The sequence below is a fragment of the Clarias gariepinus genome, chromosome 23 (assembly GCF_024256425.1).
Source record: "Clarias gariepinus isolate MV-2021 ecotype Netherlands chromosome 23, CGAR_prim_01v2, whole genome shotgun sequence".
Taxonomy (NCBI): Eukaryota; Metazoa; Chordata; class Actinopteri; order Siluriformes; family Clariidae; genus Clarias; species Clarias gariepinus.
Window position 1 is genome coordinate 11,763,473 of NC_071122.1, and position 18,614 is coordinate 11,782,086.

At 37.8% G+C, this 18,614-nt stretch overlaps 1 protein-coding gene across 1 annotated transcript; it reads right to left on the reverse strand.

Annotated features, from left to right (window-relative positions):
• Nucleotides 1-1,566: 1,566 nt before the first annotated feature.
• smarcd1 (SWI/SNF related, matrix associated, actin dependent regulator of chromatin, subfamily d, member 1) lies at nt 1,567-16,658 on the reverse strand. Its single transcript, XM_053484548.1, has 13 exons — nt 16,455-16,658; nt 12,031-12,209; nt 11,906-11,948; nt 11,478-11,600; nt 10,616-10,738; nt 9,652-9,768; nt 9,466-9,567; nt 8,702-8,863; nt 8,023-8,120; nt 7,795-7,930; nt 3,985-4,107; nt 3,241-3,342; nt 1,567-2,112 (listed from the first exon to the last, which is right to left on the reverse strand). Exons 1-13 carry the CDS (start codon nt 16,656-16,658, stop codon nt 2,059-2,061), a joined length of 1,566 nt encoding a protein of 521 aa, XP_053340523.1. The 3' UTR covers nt 1,567-2,058.
• Between the last annotated feature and the right edge of the window lie 1,956 nt (nt 16,659-18,614).

Sequence of the window (18,614 nt, forward strand, 5' to 3'; positions counted from 1 at the left end):
TCTTTGGACTGTGGAAGTATCTGGAGGAAACCCATCAATCACTGGGAGAACATGCCCACACAGACCCGAGTTGGGAATCAAACCCCGACCCTGGAGGTGCAAGACGACAGAGCTAACCGCTAAACTACAGTGCCAAGTTCTACACAGATATGCCAAAAAGTATGGAACAAAATATGTATATTCTTCTTTCTTTGCAAAAGAAAAAAAGTAAGGTTCATAAATTAATACATTAATTTCCTTCAGTGCCTTGAAGAGCAACAACTCACCTAGGCATGAAAAAAAAATCTGTAACGAATGAAAGCTCAGACTTTTAGTTAAAGGTTTCATAATTCAGGTCTCTTATTTGTCCTTTATTGATCTTGTCAAGGAAAAAAAGATGATATTAATTAATCATGTCATACTTTGGAACATTACTCAAAATTTTGGGTTATGAAATGATGCAGTAAACATTGATATAAGCTTATCTTTATTATAAGGCTGACACATTCAAACAAGTTTGGTCCATAAAAGGAAAAAAAAAAAAATACATTTTTGTAATGAAAAAAAAAAAAAAAAATGAACTGATGCACACAAGGTTAAATAGTGAGAATCTGAAAACCTTCAGCACACGATCATTTCTTCACTTTTCAGAACATTTGGCAACTCCTACCTCAAGCCCATTACGAATCACAGCTCTTAGTGTGTCCTTCATGAAAGTGTGGGTGTATGCAACTGAAGTATTCATTTATGGCCGGTGAAATGGTAAGAACCGCTTCAAGGAGAAAATACCTGAGCATGGACATCGGTGTTGATTTTAAAGCCGGTCGACTACTTCTAAGCATCAGCTCAGCATTTCATAGTCTTGTAAAGCTGAGGTACTAGTCTAATTTTGTAACATGAATCTAAACCTAGGTAATATTCATATAGACAATAGTATGATCAAAAAAATATCAAAAGACAAATATCTACCATTTCCAAAAGGGGGAAAAAGAAAAGGGGGGGGGGGGGGATGGGAAAGCTAAAAATGGCCCCACATCAACCACAATCTGGAATCCACTACAATCTATGCAGCAGCCGTTTTAAAAAAAAGGAATTCTTTTCATATGTGAAAATTAACTCGATATGTTACAGTGATAAAGTACTGTCAGTCAGGAGAGCATTAAATATCTCACAAGGGAGGTTAAATGTTAAACTTGTAACTTAAGGAAGCATCATGTCAAAAAAGCAGGATCATTAAACCTCCTAGATGGTTCAGTCAAGAGAAACCATAATTAACCAGCTTTGAGGCTTGTTGAGCTGTTTAGCACTTTGAGACAAAACCATGACATACAGTCAATCTTAGAGGTACAATACTAAGGGGAAGAAAAAAAAAAAAAGAAGAAAAAAGTTTTTTTTTCCCACTGGAGAAACAAGGCTAAGGTAATAGAGCTCTATCTCAAAATCTAAAACAGCATCCAGGGTATTTCATGATCTCGCCTGCTCATTTATAAAACTATCTGATCGCTTTAACATCACGTGGCATCTGTCTCAGGAAGCAAGAATGTCTTCTTGGTGCACTGTTGCATCATTGCACATAAGACACCGCACTCAAATTAGTAACAATTTAATAAGTAACCTTTGTGTGTTTTATGTAAAGCATCATGGTCTCAACGATAAGGAAAATCAAGGCCTTGAGTCTCCTTCACTACCTAAACACACTCGGGCATTCGGGTTTTACATGCATCCTATCAGAGCAACTAAATACCAGTGAAGCATATTTACTTCTATTAGTAGCCTAGCAACAACCCGGCTGGAAGATTTTTCATACCACAGCCGCTGCAGTAACAACATTGGAGTCTAGTTGGATCAAGTTAAAAAGACAGAGGGGATCTACTTTCCCCTGGACAAAAGGACACAGAACAGAGAAGACGACAAGACAGTTTGGTTTTTCAGGTGAAATCTTTCTGGCTTAGGAGGATTAACACCGGACGTTGTCTCCTACCAGCCGCAGCCGAAATGCGGTTGAATAAACTGTAGTTTAGTGTCGTTGATGAGGAACCGAATACAACAGACGGCTTCTTCTGTTCTTTCTGTTCCAGCTTATGTGTTCCTGATGCCCAGTGCTTGCTCCAACTCCTGCCTCCTTTGCTGGACCTGGAATAAAACATCACAAATAAGCCTAATTTAATGCCTTTAGACTAAGGAGATTTTTCCTCAAACCAGCATTCTGACAAGCTAATCAGGTTAGAGCCCTATTTGGATTGTACAAGTGCTGCATAAAGAGGTGGAGTAATGAGATCCGTCACAGGTGATGCACAATAATTGTATTTCAGCTCAAAATGGATACTCCATTTTCCTCCTTTTACTTGGAGGACAGAACAAACCCATGCTAAAAATGTTACATTGTAAAAAAAAAAAAAATAATTACAATAAGACGCTGCTTTTGGATGGGAAAATTGTAATTCTGACCACTGACTAATAATTTCTGCTTTAGAAACTTTACTATAGGTCATAGTTTTATCTCCATATTGTCTTTACCATAACAAAAGGAAAGAGCCAGCATATCTGTTGGGTGCATTGGGTTGTGGGGTGAAAGCATCCTTTGTGGTGCCTTGTGATACCTTCCTATTTTTTTTTTTTTTTGCCGATTTGTGCTGACTTGGCTTTGCTCCCTGTGAACATGGGTGAGCCTTGGTTGCACATGATCCTCTCACCTGTTTACCGGTATATCAACGTTAATGTGTTAAATGTTATGGCTGATATATGAAATGGGTGAATCACTTTTCATGGATTTCTTGTGGATATTTAACCACATCTGATGCACCGTAAAAAAAAAAAAAAAGGCAAAAACAAATTTAGAAACTTATACTTTGCCCTCTGCAATCATATTCCCCTGCAGGAATTTTTGGTTGTCAAAAAAAGTTCACATAATGAGCACCACAAAGGTTAAAACCTTATTGGTTTAAGTTATATGGTGTTGTGTTATTCGTTCAATGATATCCAATTTTCTCATTTTTATTAAAATCATTCTAGGTAAAAAAAAATGTTTATAAATAAATGCGGCTAATAGATTAAGTTGGATATTTTAATCAGAAAATGAGCTGATTAAAACAGAAAATGAAAAGTTATCTAGGTGTGAATTAAGGAGCAGAAAAATGAAGACTATGACTGGCAACGGTTTTGGTTTTTATTTTTTCACAAGCCTGTAATGAATAATGTCATAAATTAGAATGTCAAAGATCTTTGAATTAAGCACTTAGAGCCAGGAAAATAAATCCTTACCTTAGAGTAGAAGTAGCGACACACGGCCTCCTGAGCCCAAGGCTGGTAATAGAACTCGGCTCTTCTCTCTTCTTCTGGATTTCCTACAACGTCGGTCATGGTCTACACAAAACAGGAAGTGAATTGTTTAATTACCAGTTTGAGCTCAATAACAAATCTCAATCCACAAACAAACAAAAAGCCTAACTCCTCCCAGTGGAGCTGTATTCCCCAACAATCGGCCAGTGACATCCAGACATTAAGCCTTCTGAAATAAACACCTATAAAGAGCTGTTGCAAGATTAAACCTGTTAATTTTGACTCCTCAATGTACCGAACTAAGGCAATATAAATCACCTGCAATGTAGACACAAATGGTTAGATTCACAGTACATTACACCCTAGCTATCTCACTCTTGTGTCATCAGTTGGTCAAAAACAACAGTGTTTACCATCTGCACTTTTGTAAAATCAGCAACATTCAACACCCTTAATCCGGAGTCACTCTCATGCAATCCCCTCCTGTCATTGTTAGTCCAGTCAGCTAAGCATTGGCCCATCACCAAGAAACATCTGAGCCACATAGCTATAAAAGGAGGCCTGGAGTACTGAAGCACTGAAGTCTTCAACTCAACCCCAGCAAGGAGTGCATGGTTTATAACTGAACATGGTTTATAACTGAGCACTGAACATGCTTAATATTACGGTCAAAACAAAACCAAAATGAAAATGAAGCTGTGTGACTGATGGGAAAGTGTATTTTACCTTGAGGTCCCTGCACTGGGATTGCAGCCAGTCGTTGATAAAGCCCTGGGGATCACGGGCAAAACTCAGCATGAACTCCCGCTGAGTCTTCAGCTGATTGATGGTCTCGATGGTCTCATGAATCTGAAGGTGATGCCAAGATGGGTAAAAAAAGAGGCAAAAGTCAAAATCTCAACGTGGAAATAAAAAAAAAAATAATAATTGGTAAATTAAGGGCAATTGAGACAGCTTCACGCCAACTGGTCACAAAACTAGGTCAAAGGCAACAACAGAACACAATGAGGAGGGGTTACCACAGTGAGAACACAAAGTACAAACATAAATACACTATTAGTCTAAATGATGAGTTTTTCATTATACACAATAATACTGAGCCATAAAGATTAGTCATAGCAAAACAGCGTAGAACAAGAGTGAACGTCATGAAGACTAAAGTGTAAAGTTTTTCAGGGCATCTCCAGTATAGCTGTTTAAGTGTACAATGCCAACAACTCAGCACGGTTGTGACAATAGTCTCCAAGCTTTAGATTAATTGTTACCAAGACCCAAAATTCAGGACTGAAAATAATGTAATTAAAAAACTAAGGAGGAATTTCCAAAACTTAAAAAAATTAAAATAAAAATCAGCAATCCCAACCAACCCTATATTCTGCAAACCCCAAAACATCTATAATACTTTCTGAAAAGAACATGGAGCATCAGTCATTTGAAGTGGCCATGATGGGGAAAAAATGCTTAAGATTAAAGTTTACTGTATCTCAGGACTTTCCTACACAAGATTTTTTTTAAATAGAGAAAAAAAGGCCCATTGTGAACAGAGAGGTGGACAATTTGGAAGCTGTGCTGCCGGAAGATGCACAACACTTTGAAATATGACCAAACGGAACAGGGTGTGCTGCAAAACAACGATGTAAAGATTCAGTACTTTGAAGAAAAAAAAAACTACCCTGGGCATTGTTCCAAGGAGATTTAACAATAAAGAACAAAAACAGACTGGACTGAAGCAGTAAGCGCTTACCTTGACTCATAGTTATAGTCATTAGCTTTCCATGTAGCTTGTGTAATGTTTACAATCACTCACTGGCTTTACAGACTAAATAAACCAGTCAACACAAATGAAGCACAGAGAACAGAGTATTTACTTTATTAATAATCTTTTTCTTCTTGTTTGTGTTGAGGGATTGGCCTAATCTGTGTACTTGATGAGAAGAGCATACAGTGGATGACTAACAATAGAACTGGTCATTGATTTACAACGGAGTAACGATACAAGATTTGCACGCTGGGGGAAAAATGCATTTAACATTGTACACCTATCCTACTAATTATCATGGCTTAGTCTAGCCTCACTGTGCTAAATGTGCTCAGAACCATTTAAACTGCCGGGCAAAAAACTAAACAAAAAAAACCACACATCCTGAGTCCCGAATATGGGTGCGCCATGAGTCGTCAGCCGACTTTATTTATCAGTTCATTTTATTATAAATGATGAGTCTACAGCAACCTAAGATCATAAAACTGCCTCCAGAGGCATGTACAGTGGCCACTATGCATGATAGGGTGTATCACTTTAAACGCTTCCCCTCATTCCCAGACATGCCCAAATTTCATTGCACCAAAGTCAATCTTTATTTTTCAAAGCAAACTGATGCCTTTATTTCTGATGAGGCTCACTAACAAGTGGTGTTCAATGCAAAAGCTATCTCCAATCATGTTTTTATTTGCTGACCATATTTCTTTAGGTTCAGAGAAGGTGATTTAGCAATTGCCTTAAAGGATGCATTATAAAATATGATATAAGGAATATATTATTTCATAGAATACAACCATATTTAAATATGGTTTCTAATAAAAACTAATGTTCAAACCTTCCATTTTAAATTGAAACACTGCTATAATATAATGCTGAAAAATATAAACATTTAATACCCATTTCTTCTATTATGCCTACACGCAAACTGATAAACTAACAGTGAATTGCGGAAGCAGTGAAATCAGTGCAGGCTGACTAGTGATGAAACCAGGTCAAAGGGAGCATCTGGAAACAAATCTGAAAAACAATGGGCTCAAAGTTCACACCACAACTGAGGAATGCACCAGATCCTAACACACAAAAAACTAACTAAATCTGGATTCTCCAATGAGCAACTAACAACAAGCAAATGCAAAATAAAGAACCAGACTAATATGATCAATGCTCTTTTGCAAAGACTAAAAGAGTAAAAAAACCTGACTAGCAAATGATTTGCTTTGTAATTCCTGAGACTATTCCTGATCAATCCAGCTAGTTAAGTTCTGAAACATGATACCTTTTTATCTTTTAATACCTACAGGAGCAGAGGAAATGCCAGGTCATTCTGTACAAATTAACAAAATGATAAGACGATGAACAGACTCTGTCCAAATGTATATCGCCAACTGTCACTCTATAAACAAAGGTCAGTGTGCGAGCAAATCGTTTTACAACAGCAGCACTTTCCTCGAGTATCATTTTTAAACAGCACCATGACCTTTTAACACACTTATTAGTTTAAGGAAATGGCAAACCATTAACTCTGATCTATATTCCCCAATAAGGTGATTCACAGTACATGGGCGTTGGGGACAAGCACCACAGCAAGGGGGGGGGGGGGGGGGGGGGCGGTGTTATGGGGGAACAGCCCCATACATACTTTCAATTTTATTTAAAACATCCATCAGTTGATTTCTATTTAGCTAATAAAGAGAGCGCAAACATTTGTATACCCTATGGATTATTGTGGTTATAAATAAAAATGGTATATTTTAAAATTTTTAAATAAATAAAATAATATAGAACCTATTATACAATGTTTTTACATTTACTATATATATATATATATATATATATATATATATATATATATATATAAAAATGTAAAAAATGTGTAAAAAAGAAACCCCATATATTTATTATTATTTATTTTTATTTTTTTTTACATTTTTGACATTTAGAAGCGTTGTGTACAGGGAACAAACATATCCTTTCTATCCCTTGCTCTTTTGTTCTATGGGCCAGGGTTTACACAAGCCAAATAGCTTTTCCCCTCATTAGGATAGCTCCTCCCTCAGCCTGTTCAAACGCATGTTTAAAAAAAAAAAAAAAAAAATGAATTGAAGCAGATGAGTAAGGTATTTCAGATAAAGCAATAACAGACGCATTTTGGGTGACCTCTGCAACCTGTGTTAACTTGGTAAAGAAATAGTAAATTATGGTATCTTTAACGCAAGTAAGAGAAAGAAGCTTTGCACACCTTGCCACCAAAAACTAAATATAAAAGTTATTAGTTTAGACTCGTCTTAGTTTACGACAATAAATCTTTTGAGTTTGAAAGATAAAGTGCTTTTATTTTGTACATTACACTGTAGACAAATCAGCAACCTTAGGCTTTTATTTAGCAAGGTGCCCAAGTCCGGCGTCTGTTTTCGGACTAAAGAAAAAAAATGCTGACTACATGTTCTTAGAGTGCTTGGGGCCAGGGTAATAGAGTAAGAGATTTATTGTGTTTTTGGGCCGAGTTGCCAAGTTTTACAAAAATTGTTTAGAATTGGTAGAAGAAGAAAAAAAAAGTACTGATATTATGCCTCAAACTTTAAATTAAAAAGTTTGAGGCATGATGAACTTGCAATTACATTGACTTTTATTTTGTAAATGTGCTTGTTTTATACAGTCTACATAAAACACCCTAACATCCTGCAGTGCGAGTTATAGCTCTCTTTGCGCTACTATGACATTCCAACATTTATTCTGTCTGAGTGCCCTTCAATAAACTTCAATGGGTTTTTGCACACCTTGTTATCCAAGCCTGCAATCTCCTGCTGACTGGCAGTGGACAGCAGAAAAGAATTCATCTGGGTCTTAAGAGTATCATCCACCTCAACGTCAATATCGTAGCAGGCTGTCTTTTTCTGGTCATTCGGGTCCACGCTGGTGAGGAATGGAACGGGAGCACATAAACAATAAGTGGATTTCTTAGAGCTATATTTTACAAATCGAGTTCATGGTGTGAAGAATGCTACCTTATGACATGGTTAATGATGATCGGTTCAGGAGGCATTAGCAGAGCGTGCAGCCGCTGAGGAATCTCAGAGAACTTCATCCTCTGGGTCTCAAAGATCTGAAGGGAACAACAAAGGTCTTTTAAAAACATCTACATTTATATTGGCGAGAGACGGGGAGGAAACAAACTACCCTCCAAATACCATAATATATAATAATAATAATAATAAATGTTGGCAAATAGCAAAGTAAAATATTTTGGCCTGTTTACATCACTACCACACCTCACGCGTAAATGTTCTACCCTAAATAAATTCTCCATAAAACAAGTTTAAGAACGAGGGTCCACAATTTAAATATTTTTAAATAATCTGTTAGGGTTGGTCGTTTTAAGTGCCTAAAATTTCCACAACAGAAAATAGCGTTCAGGACTCAAAGTTAGCAGCTTAGCCAGCTGGCTAATTAAACAGGTAATGTGAGGAGAAAAATAAATGAGTAAAAATGTAATTTTCTGATAAACAGTAAAATTATCCATAAAATAATTTATAATATATACTAGAGAAGGGGGTAAATGAATCGATTTATTTAAGTATCCGATTTTTCAGCTGGTCCCTGGTGACTCACCTCTCTACTATATAATGATACAAGTGTGGCCTGATTGACAAAGATTTTCTTTTCTTTGAGGTTTCTCATTCTTACCTGCTGGAGGTATTTGTCACAGTTAATAAACTCGCGCTCATGAGGGTCCTGCAGTTTGTGTGTCTTCACATACTGCCACAGAGCCTGGATGATGACGGGTCTGGTTTGGGTATGGATGCCCAGCATGCGTGCCAGTCTGGGGTCCAGCTTAAACTGAGGAGGCTAGAGAGAGAGCAAGACAATAGGACTTTAAACAGAAGGAGACACTACACACTCATCACGCTGCTGGTCACTGACTCAAACGGCAAATTAAATAAATTGCATAAACCCATAATATGGCTTTTTTACCCCTGTTGAGTTCTATTGCAATTGGTTTACTTGATTATAGCGACATCTGGTGGTTACTAAAAATGTAAGCAGGTTTTGAAAAGAATTCAAATTGTATGTCACTTACGCAACCATACACAGTATGATATGCGGTGAAATGCTTATACAACTGTGAGATAAAATGGAAAGATGGAATAGGAAGATTTCACTATAATGAATATGTTGCTTCAGTTCTCAAAGGAAAAAAATATTCTAATTGTGATTCTCGAATACAAACATTCAAAAGTTAAAAAAATTATTAAAACTAAAAATAAATAAATAAAATTGATAAATGAGCAGGACAGTAGAACAAATCTGTTAACGGGTACAAGTAAATTACACATTTTAATAAACATATTTGTTCTTTAAAAAAATATTACTCTTTTGCAACTCTTAATATTGCAGTGCATCTCTTAATTACACCACTGCACTAATTAAATTCTTAGCTACTGGTTTACCTGGTAGTCAAGCATGAGGAGGACAGTACAGCGCACTCCAACGTCTCCGGGTCTTTTCACCTGAAAGCCATCAGTCTCCTGAGTAGTGGGTGTTCTGTGCCACTACACAAACAAAGTAACAGCTGAAACACCACACACACAGCCTCTGTTAAATGACTGATCGCTATCAAAGGCAAAGCTTCTTACCTCTACCAAATGATTGTCAGGCCCATAAAGGTCTTTGTCCAATTCAATCACCAGAGACTTGAAGAAAGAGGAAAATTTCCGCTTCTGCTTGGTGGCTTCGTATTTAGATACAGCAGTCTTGAAGAAACAGATTGGATGGGTCAACAAAATAGGCCGATAGTTATTGTGGTATGCTTTTAGACCAAAACATGGGACTTGCTCATATATTATAGAGGAGTTCCTTTATTGAAAATGCACTAAGATGCCTTCACACTAATTGTGCTGTTTTACTGTCTGGGTAAATGAGCTCCTACGGAGCCACGCCCCCAGAGAACAGAGCGCTGAGCAACAAGCCTGAGAAGGGCTCTTCTTATATGAGGTCACATTAGAGGAAAAATCTAATTGGCTTTTTAAGCCCTGGGCTAATATTAATAAATAGGTAAAGGATATATACCCAGTTTTTTTATTTGTACACAAACAATGTCTAAAAATTACAGTCAATTTTGCACATATTTTCAAAACATGCCATGGAGAGGAAGACGCATATGATGAATATATGATTTAAAAATAACGACTCTCTGGGCCAACAATTTTCAGGCAAACAGTGTTTACCGGGATTTTTCCAAACCTAAGAGTTATCAATTTTATTTTTTTTTTTGAGAAGTGTGTGTCAGCACAGGTCTTATGTAAATATGCTTGAGAAACTTCAGTTAACAGTGGAAAAACAAGATTTTTGGCTAAAATGAAAGCAGGCCCACGGATACTGGAGAGCTAAAGACTAGAAAAAAAATAATCAAATAGTCTTTTAACGTTTATCTCTTGAGGTTTAATGAGTGTGTTTTATATAAAAGCAGTGATGCTCTAGTAAATCTGATGACCTACTGTGTGTCAATAGACTTCAAAACTAAGTTAAGCAAAAGGGCAACAGCCTTATACTGCAGTGCTTATTATAAATAGAGGATGTCAAGGATTCTTTAATACTTACGTCCTCAAGCAGTCGGCCTTCCACTCGCAGCTCCCATGATGCTACAGTTCCCTCACCGTCCTCGGCATCAGGCTTGGCAGGGTTGAAAGTGTTGGAGATAAAAATCCGCAGCTTTCGTTTTTGCTAGGTTGAAAAAAAATATATATATCCACACTCTTTATAAAAAAAATTTTTCCATCGGTTTATATCTTATTTCCTGGCTGTATTATAATCCTGACATATTGCTATTTCAAAATGACCATGACTGGCTGAGACTTAATTTTATTTACTTTATAGTAATTAATCCTAACAGCCGAATTTCAACACTTTGTTTATTTACTGACTTAATCAACATTCTAGTTATTGCTTGTTATAAAGTAAAACATTTCTAGTTTTTTTTTTTCCATTAAACCAAAATCCCACTTCCTTAAATATTGAGTAATTAGTTACTAAAAGCTCAACCACAAACTTAAAAACAAATACTCAAATTAGGCAAGTGTGAACTATTTATCTATAAAAAAAAAATATTTAATACTTTTATTTCGTGTAAACTCAGCAACTGTCCATAGATGGCTAACATTAAGTGTGTTTACACAGACACTAATACTCCACTAATAATGGGAATAATAGGTTAATCAGAATAAAACTCCATTATCTAAACACTTTTTTAATGACTTTTACTTGAATAATAAAAGCGTTACAATAATATACTACAGTATTTATGGTTTAATTAATAATTTTTTTAATTGTAAAAACATTTTGTAATGTTTACCAAAGTCTTATGAGCTCTTTGTTCTAGCCCATTACAGTTTCAGCCCAATGCCAATAGAGATAAAAGTGTAGAAATCAGCAAGATAGTATCATAAGCTGAATGATGCTTTACCTTGATGGGTCTCTTTAGTGCCTCCTGGATGTCGAGTCTCTTGCGCATTATGGTTTGATCCAGCTTCCTCTCAAAAGCCAGCAGATCCATGTAGGCCTGAGACTCTGGTACCAGCTCTCTGATCTGGAGAGAAACAAAAATGTTAGATCAAGAGAGAAGCGCAACAATTCTATAGATCAAGTTAGATACATGCACATGTATTTTTAGCATGCTCGAATTTTAAAAGGTAAATAAGTCAATATCCTATACAGTCAATAGAGCCCACCAAAAGAGGTGTGGTCTATATGCCGTAGTCCCAGAGACAGAGGTGTGGCCTTATTTGTCAAAGCTAACTGGTCTTTTTGATGCATCAAAAGATCAGTAGCTTTAAGCACACTTGAAGCAATACACCTTTACTTTAGTTGGGGGTGGGGGAACAAAAAACTTACTCTCTGAGGTAGAATTTTATCAGCCATCTTCTTCTTCTTGGTACTAAAAAAAAAACAAGATTTACCACATAGGCACTTAGCAGTATTACATATACTGTGAAGCCTTTTGCTTTTCTAACACGTACTGTTGGTTGCGATTCTGTTGTTGTTGGACCTGCTGTGGTATTTGAGGGGGCGCAGGCCTCTTGCGAGACGGGTCCATGACTGGCATTACAGGGCGAGGTACTGGACTAGCGCCGTAGCCTGGAGGACCCATGGGTGGGCCTTGGGGAGTCATCCGGTTTGCTGGGGGCATCCCAGGTCTCTGCATATACACAGAAAGGTCGGGTCTGTTAGTTAATTCAAAATCAAGCAAGAAGTAATCCGACCCTTGTTTTACACACTGCACAGATTCCCTACTCTTTCATGAAAACACTCCTTTAGATGTTAGACTCTAGACCCTGAAACCGTCTTTTTTGATCTCTTAAATGGAAAAAGACTATCAAGCTCATTACTTTTTGATGGAGACAGTACCTCCTCTTTACATAAACTGTGTGGGGTAAAAATGCTTTCTGCAGTATTTGCATTTTATACTAAAATGCTAGCTAGCTAATACTAACATACCCGATGGTCAATGAACATAATTATTTACATTTGTTAAGAGAACTGCTGCAGTTGTTAAGTTTCACCACTTGTGCAATTGTAATGCACAGCAACAAAGGAAACAGAAAAAAAAATCATAATAACAGAATCACAATATAGATCCATTCGGAGACTTGGTATCGATATAACATCGTATAAGGTGCTCCCTGGTGATTTCCACACCTAGTACTTGTTGCACATTCTTTTCCCAATTTATTGGCGCAGTGCAACAGAAAGCCTACTATGAAAAATTATTTACCATGATGCTTGAATCTTTTAATAAATGCAGGTAAAAAGGCATCCCTACCATGCACACACACAAAGAATAGACATGCTTTCAATCACACCATATATATATAATTTATTACAAAAATATTGTAATGCAATATTTTAATCATATCACCCAGTCCTGTTAATCATTTGCCTAGCATGGTGGAAAACTATTTGTCATATAAATAACAAAAAAATAAATTTTTACTCCATACTCACCAAGCCATGAGCCAGGAAGTCAAACAAGCGGCTTCGTGTTTCAGACCACATGTGCGACACTGGTTTAAACAAACCACCCAATGGTTTGCGTACACAACCAGCGAACCACCTGGCTCCTCTCTCTCCTTTAACTAACGGACAAACCACCAACTATAGGTGATTGTTTAAGGACGCTCTCCTGTCCACCTGATGTGTGTAGGCTAAGAGATGTTTCGCATCTTGTTGTCACACTTCCCCCCCCCGCCTCCCCCCAACCTGAGCATGCGTGTCTCTGCTGAGCAGAGCATCACCAATTCAAACAATTCATAACTACAGTAAAAAATATCCTGCACATTTTGTACCACATGATGAATGTCTCATTTTCCCATAAAATAAAAAAGGCAGCTCTCTTTTCACAGCACAATGTGCTCCAATGACCTTGAAGCTCAAAGCGAGCGTGGAGACTGCGGACATGCCGAACTCACTGCCATGCGAGTACACGTGCGTTCTTTGGAAACAGTCAAGGCCAGAGAGAGAAAAGAGCCGAACATGGCTTTAGAGAAAAACATCCCTGAGAGATGAAGACGAATTAAGTAGTGATTAATATCCTTTCACAAAACTTTCAGAAACATTTAACAGAAAATGTTTTACACTCAGCCTGCTACATCCAGACTGCAAAAGTAGTAACAGAAAAACACCAGATGTACCTTAAAAATTACAATGCAGCTTCACTGTTGAAGCAAAAAAAAAAAATTTATAATAATTAATAATAATAATAATAATAATAATAATAATAAATGTATGAGCTATTGTAGAAAGATCACGAGTTTGAATGCTTACAAGCAGAACTGACCATGACTGACTCTGGTCAATCACAGTTAGACATTCGCCAATCATGTGCATCTCTGAGTTTATTTATGTAAAATAGGATGAATAATTAATTTCTTGGAGTGAGCTACTCCACCCTATGCTATATTACTGTGCCCAAACAAGCCGCGTTCACATTAGTAATATCACGTCGTACCCTGGTACACTTAAATATCGTCAGGGAGCAGTGTGCACAGAGCTGGTTTTTGATCCACTTATAACCACAACGAGGTCTGCAAGCATTTTGATGAGCAAAATCTTAAAATAAATTTTAACTCAAACGAGTGAGGGCTTGATATACGAGTAGTATGCACGTGCTATGTCTGCAGAGTGTCACTTGATCACAACTAAGGCAATAGTTCGCTCACAATTATAGATAGTCGTCTCCCATGCTCAGTGCGCTTATATAGTCAACATCCATACGCAAGATGCGTGTGTGCGCATGCACGTAAACCAAAAGTGTCATTAGAGATGTTCCTTGTTAAAGATCCAGAGTCTCTTTCTGTCAGAAAGCAGTGTTTCCGTTAGACTGCTCCGTCAGGATATATTTCAAAGGTAAAGTGCAGACTAATTGGTTTTATTTTTACTTTACATTTTGTATTATTTATTTTTATATGAATATTTTTGGGTTGTGGAACAAATCAGAGTTTCCATTATTTCTCATTGGGAAATTCGCTTTGAAATACAAGCACACTTCCAGAATGAATTATGCTCGCAATCCAAAGTTTAACTGTACACGAAAGTCTCTCCTTCACGCATTCCTAATATTACTGAAATTTTGCAGAAAATATCAAGAGGAATCTCAAGAGAGATATGAGAGGAGAGAGATGGTATTCATAAAGATTCAAAAATCACTATGCTTCTGTGTTTAGATACAATTGCTTTTCATAATTGATTTGTCTCATGCATGAATATGCTGCACTGTGAGCATGGTACAGTGATCCATAATATGGTTGTTTACATTATACATAAATAACCAGGATTTGAGATCAAGTGGACTCGGGTCTGTGCCTGTAAACGCAAATAACCTGTTCTAGCCACCCAAACATATTACCAAAACTACAATAAAATGAGCAATCACGTAGTCTTTAAACGGATGCTGAAGGCAATGTTGGGATCTGGGTTGAGTCCTTCGAAACAGATTCCGCTGACAAAAAGCAATAAACTTCACTTGGGGTTTTAAACAGCTCCTGGACATATGCGCAACTTAGCTGCCATTCGGTTTATCTGCATGTCGAAAATCCCTTGCCTGCTGATGCGAGTTTCTTGCAACAATGTTGATTTTTAACATGAAAATTCCTAAACGAGAGCATTCGTATACTATATTATCCACAGTAAGGTCATACAGATTTGTTGTTTGTTGTATGTATGCATTAGAGTACTTTTTGTGCTGACATGAAAAACTAAACTATTCCACTGGTTACCACCACAAATACCTGTGGAAAACACTCCGGCATATTTCGAACCCCCCGAACAGGAAATAATAACCTGTCTTCACATTTTATTTTGATCAGAGTCTGTTTTAATAAAAGGTGCTTGTGACATCTTCACACAGTGCTGACTTACAACAGAACACTTAATAGAAAATTGTGTAATATATCAACCCATATTCAGCCTAAAAATACAGGATATATTCTTTGCTTCATATCACATTTATACTCACACTTGATGCTTGGGAATGTACATGGAACAAAGTTCGTCACACTTGCAGTACTGTGCAAATGTCTTGAGCATTTGTTCAGATTTTGTTCCCAACAAAACAGACTTCTGTCTTTTTTTCATTTTTACACGTCTTCAGTACTACTTCTTAATTTTCCATAGTCTTGAGTAATACCTGTACTTGACCAGTTTCTGAAGAATGTTTTTGTTTGTTAAGCCATACAGGGTGACCTGTGAAACATTCAAACATAGATTTTTTTTTTTTTTTCATTTTAAAGCACGAGCCAGTAAGAAACGGGCCCAGAGGACTGGTGATGATCAGGCCGGTGATAATTATACTGGTATGCTGAGTGGTTGGAACAGACGAGAGGGGAAACGAAGTTGCTGCTGAGGTTGGTTACATAAACAACAGATTTTTAAATTGCACCTTTAGGAATTTTGAAATGTATATAATGTATATTATACAGTAGCAGCTTTAAACAGTCTCTTTTTCTTGAACATAATTTCTAAATCAGTCACAAGGATGATAATATTTTTGATAATGATATAAACCTTCGTTTATACTTTTTTTTTTTTTTTTTTTTGCAGTAGCCCTAACATTTTTATGAGTACCACACTGTTCTTAAAGTATCACAGACTCATTTGAATAGCATTAAAGATCATTATTCCCGTGTAAAGTGCTGAGTTGTTCTTTTCTCACACTGGAAGGTAACTAGCTAAATCAGTTAGCTCCTTGCCTACAGCGCCGACTCTTCGCCTCAACGGCTCCCGGTGTAACTCATCTACTTCACTACACAGGACTCAGAACGGACGAGCTTCAAAAATAACACGCAGTGGATGAAACCCCTACAGGTCACACTGACCTCCGTACTGCGGAACGCTACAGGCTGATATAACCCGCCCGGCCAGCCCTCTTTGTTCTCTTCGCTCTTACCGGGTATCCAGGCCCAGGCATCGGAGAACGATACATCGGATTCTGCGGCCCCGCGGGTCCCATCCTTCCAGCAGGCGTTCCAGGAGCCATGCCCGGTCCTCCTCCTCCTCCGCCCGGTACCGGAGGTCCTGGTCCCATCCCGCCACCTCCACCGCCTCCTCCGCCTCCAGACGCCGCTTGCTGAAAACCTCCACGCGCCGCCATCTTCTCTCCACAACGCGGAGGAGCACCGTCCAACCGATCCACCTATGGGGGAAGCCGAGGTATGTCACGTGACAGGAAGCAGGAAGCCTTCATTGTAAGCTTTTCTTTGTAGTTTTTGGTCTTTTTTTTTCTATTTACATGTTGTTGTTGTTGTTTTTAAATAAATGATCTTAAAAAACAGACATAAGGTTTATAGATTGATGATTGACTAATAGAAATATGTGAGTTTATTACATTTTATTTGTTGTGTGAACAAATTGTGATGGACAGGGTTATTTTATGGCTCATGTACTCAGTGTGCAGTACAGATGATAAATGGGGGGATTAAAAAAGGGGAAAAAGATTATTTACTCACTCACCCACCATCTATACCGCTTTATTCTGTATACAGGGTTGCGGGGGCCAGAAGCCTATCCCAGGAGACACAAGGTGAGGTATATCCTCAACGGGATCGTAATTCATACACATAAACTCACTCATGCAAACTATGGGCAATTTGGGAACGGCAACTATCTTAATCTGCATGTCTTTGAACTATTGGAGGAAATCAGAGTACCCAGAGAAAACCCACCAAGCACGGGGAGAACACAAAAATCCCATGTAGATCCGAGGCGGGAATCAAACCCTCAACTCTGGAGGTGGAAGGCCACGGTGTTAACCATTATACCACCCTGTCCAGTGACTTAAGTCTCCTGGGATATGCTCCAGCACCTGTAACCATGCACAGACTAGTTTAAACAAGAGATGAATTAATTAATTAATACCCTAATTGTAAACACTGGGGGTGGGACAGTAGCATAGTGGTTATCCCTGTGGCTTTGCACCACCACAGTCCAAAGACATGCAGATTAGGCCCACAGTGTATGAGCGAGTGTGTGAGTTTGCCTGCAATGGATTTTCGATGCATCCAGTCGAAAAAGGGTGTACCCTGCCAAGTGCTCAAAGACCCTCGGGATAGGCTCCAGGTCATCAATAATACTGTATATTAATGTAGAAGAAGGGCCAAATTGTGACAGCTAGAGGACCGGGTCAAACTAACTCCAAAACTGCAGCTCTTGTGGGAGGCGGGGGGATGGGATGGGGGCGGTGGGGGGGGGGCTAACTAGGGTGTAACTGCCTTCAGAAATGCCAGACCAAAATACCATAAATAGTTAGTGTCATTGCCTTATGAGTGCACATCCATGAATTTGGAAGTTACTGAAGGGGCACTACTGGCAGGATGTAGTGTTTGGCTGTTGAGCTCAAATATTTACATCTTAAGTTCAAATAAAATGTTTATTTGTCACATAGACAGTCATACACAGTACGATATGCAGTGAAATGTGACCTGCGGAAAAAAAAGTATCAATAAGCAATATATTATGGAAAAAAATAAGAAATAAAATATAGAAAAACTTTAGCTATAGAAAATATAGCTTTAGAAGATAAAAACTAAATATAAAATATAAAAAGAACTTATATATAAACTTTAGTTATAGATTTACACCATGTACAGTGAAGAAGAGAACTGAGTTGAAATAGAATTTAAGTAGATGTCCAGGGAGTGTGCAAATGTGCATGAATGAATCTGCAATGTCCATAAATTTCCATAAATGTCCAGGTTGTGTGCAAATGTGCATGACTCTTTCTCCAGGATTGCTGATTCTACCTTTATAGTAGGGATGCACCGAAATTTCGGCCGCCGAAAATTTTCGGCCGAAATAGCATTATCGGTTTCGGCCGAAACGTAAGAAAGCGCCGAAAATAAAAGCCGAAATTGTCGCGACGTCATTACGCATCAAACACGGAGTATGTCGGCGGTTTGGAAGCACTTCAAAGTTTCAGATGAGGACAGCAAAGTTGCAATAATTTTAATTAATTTGTAGTTTTTTTAATACAAACAAAAAGAAAATATTTTAAACATGTTTTTTTAATAAAGCCATTTTCGGTTTCGGTATCGGTTTTCGGCCAAGTGCA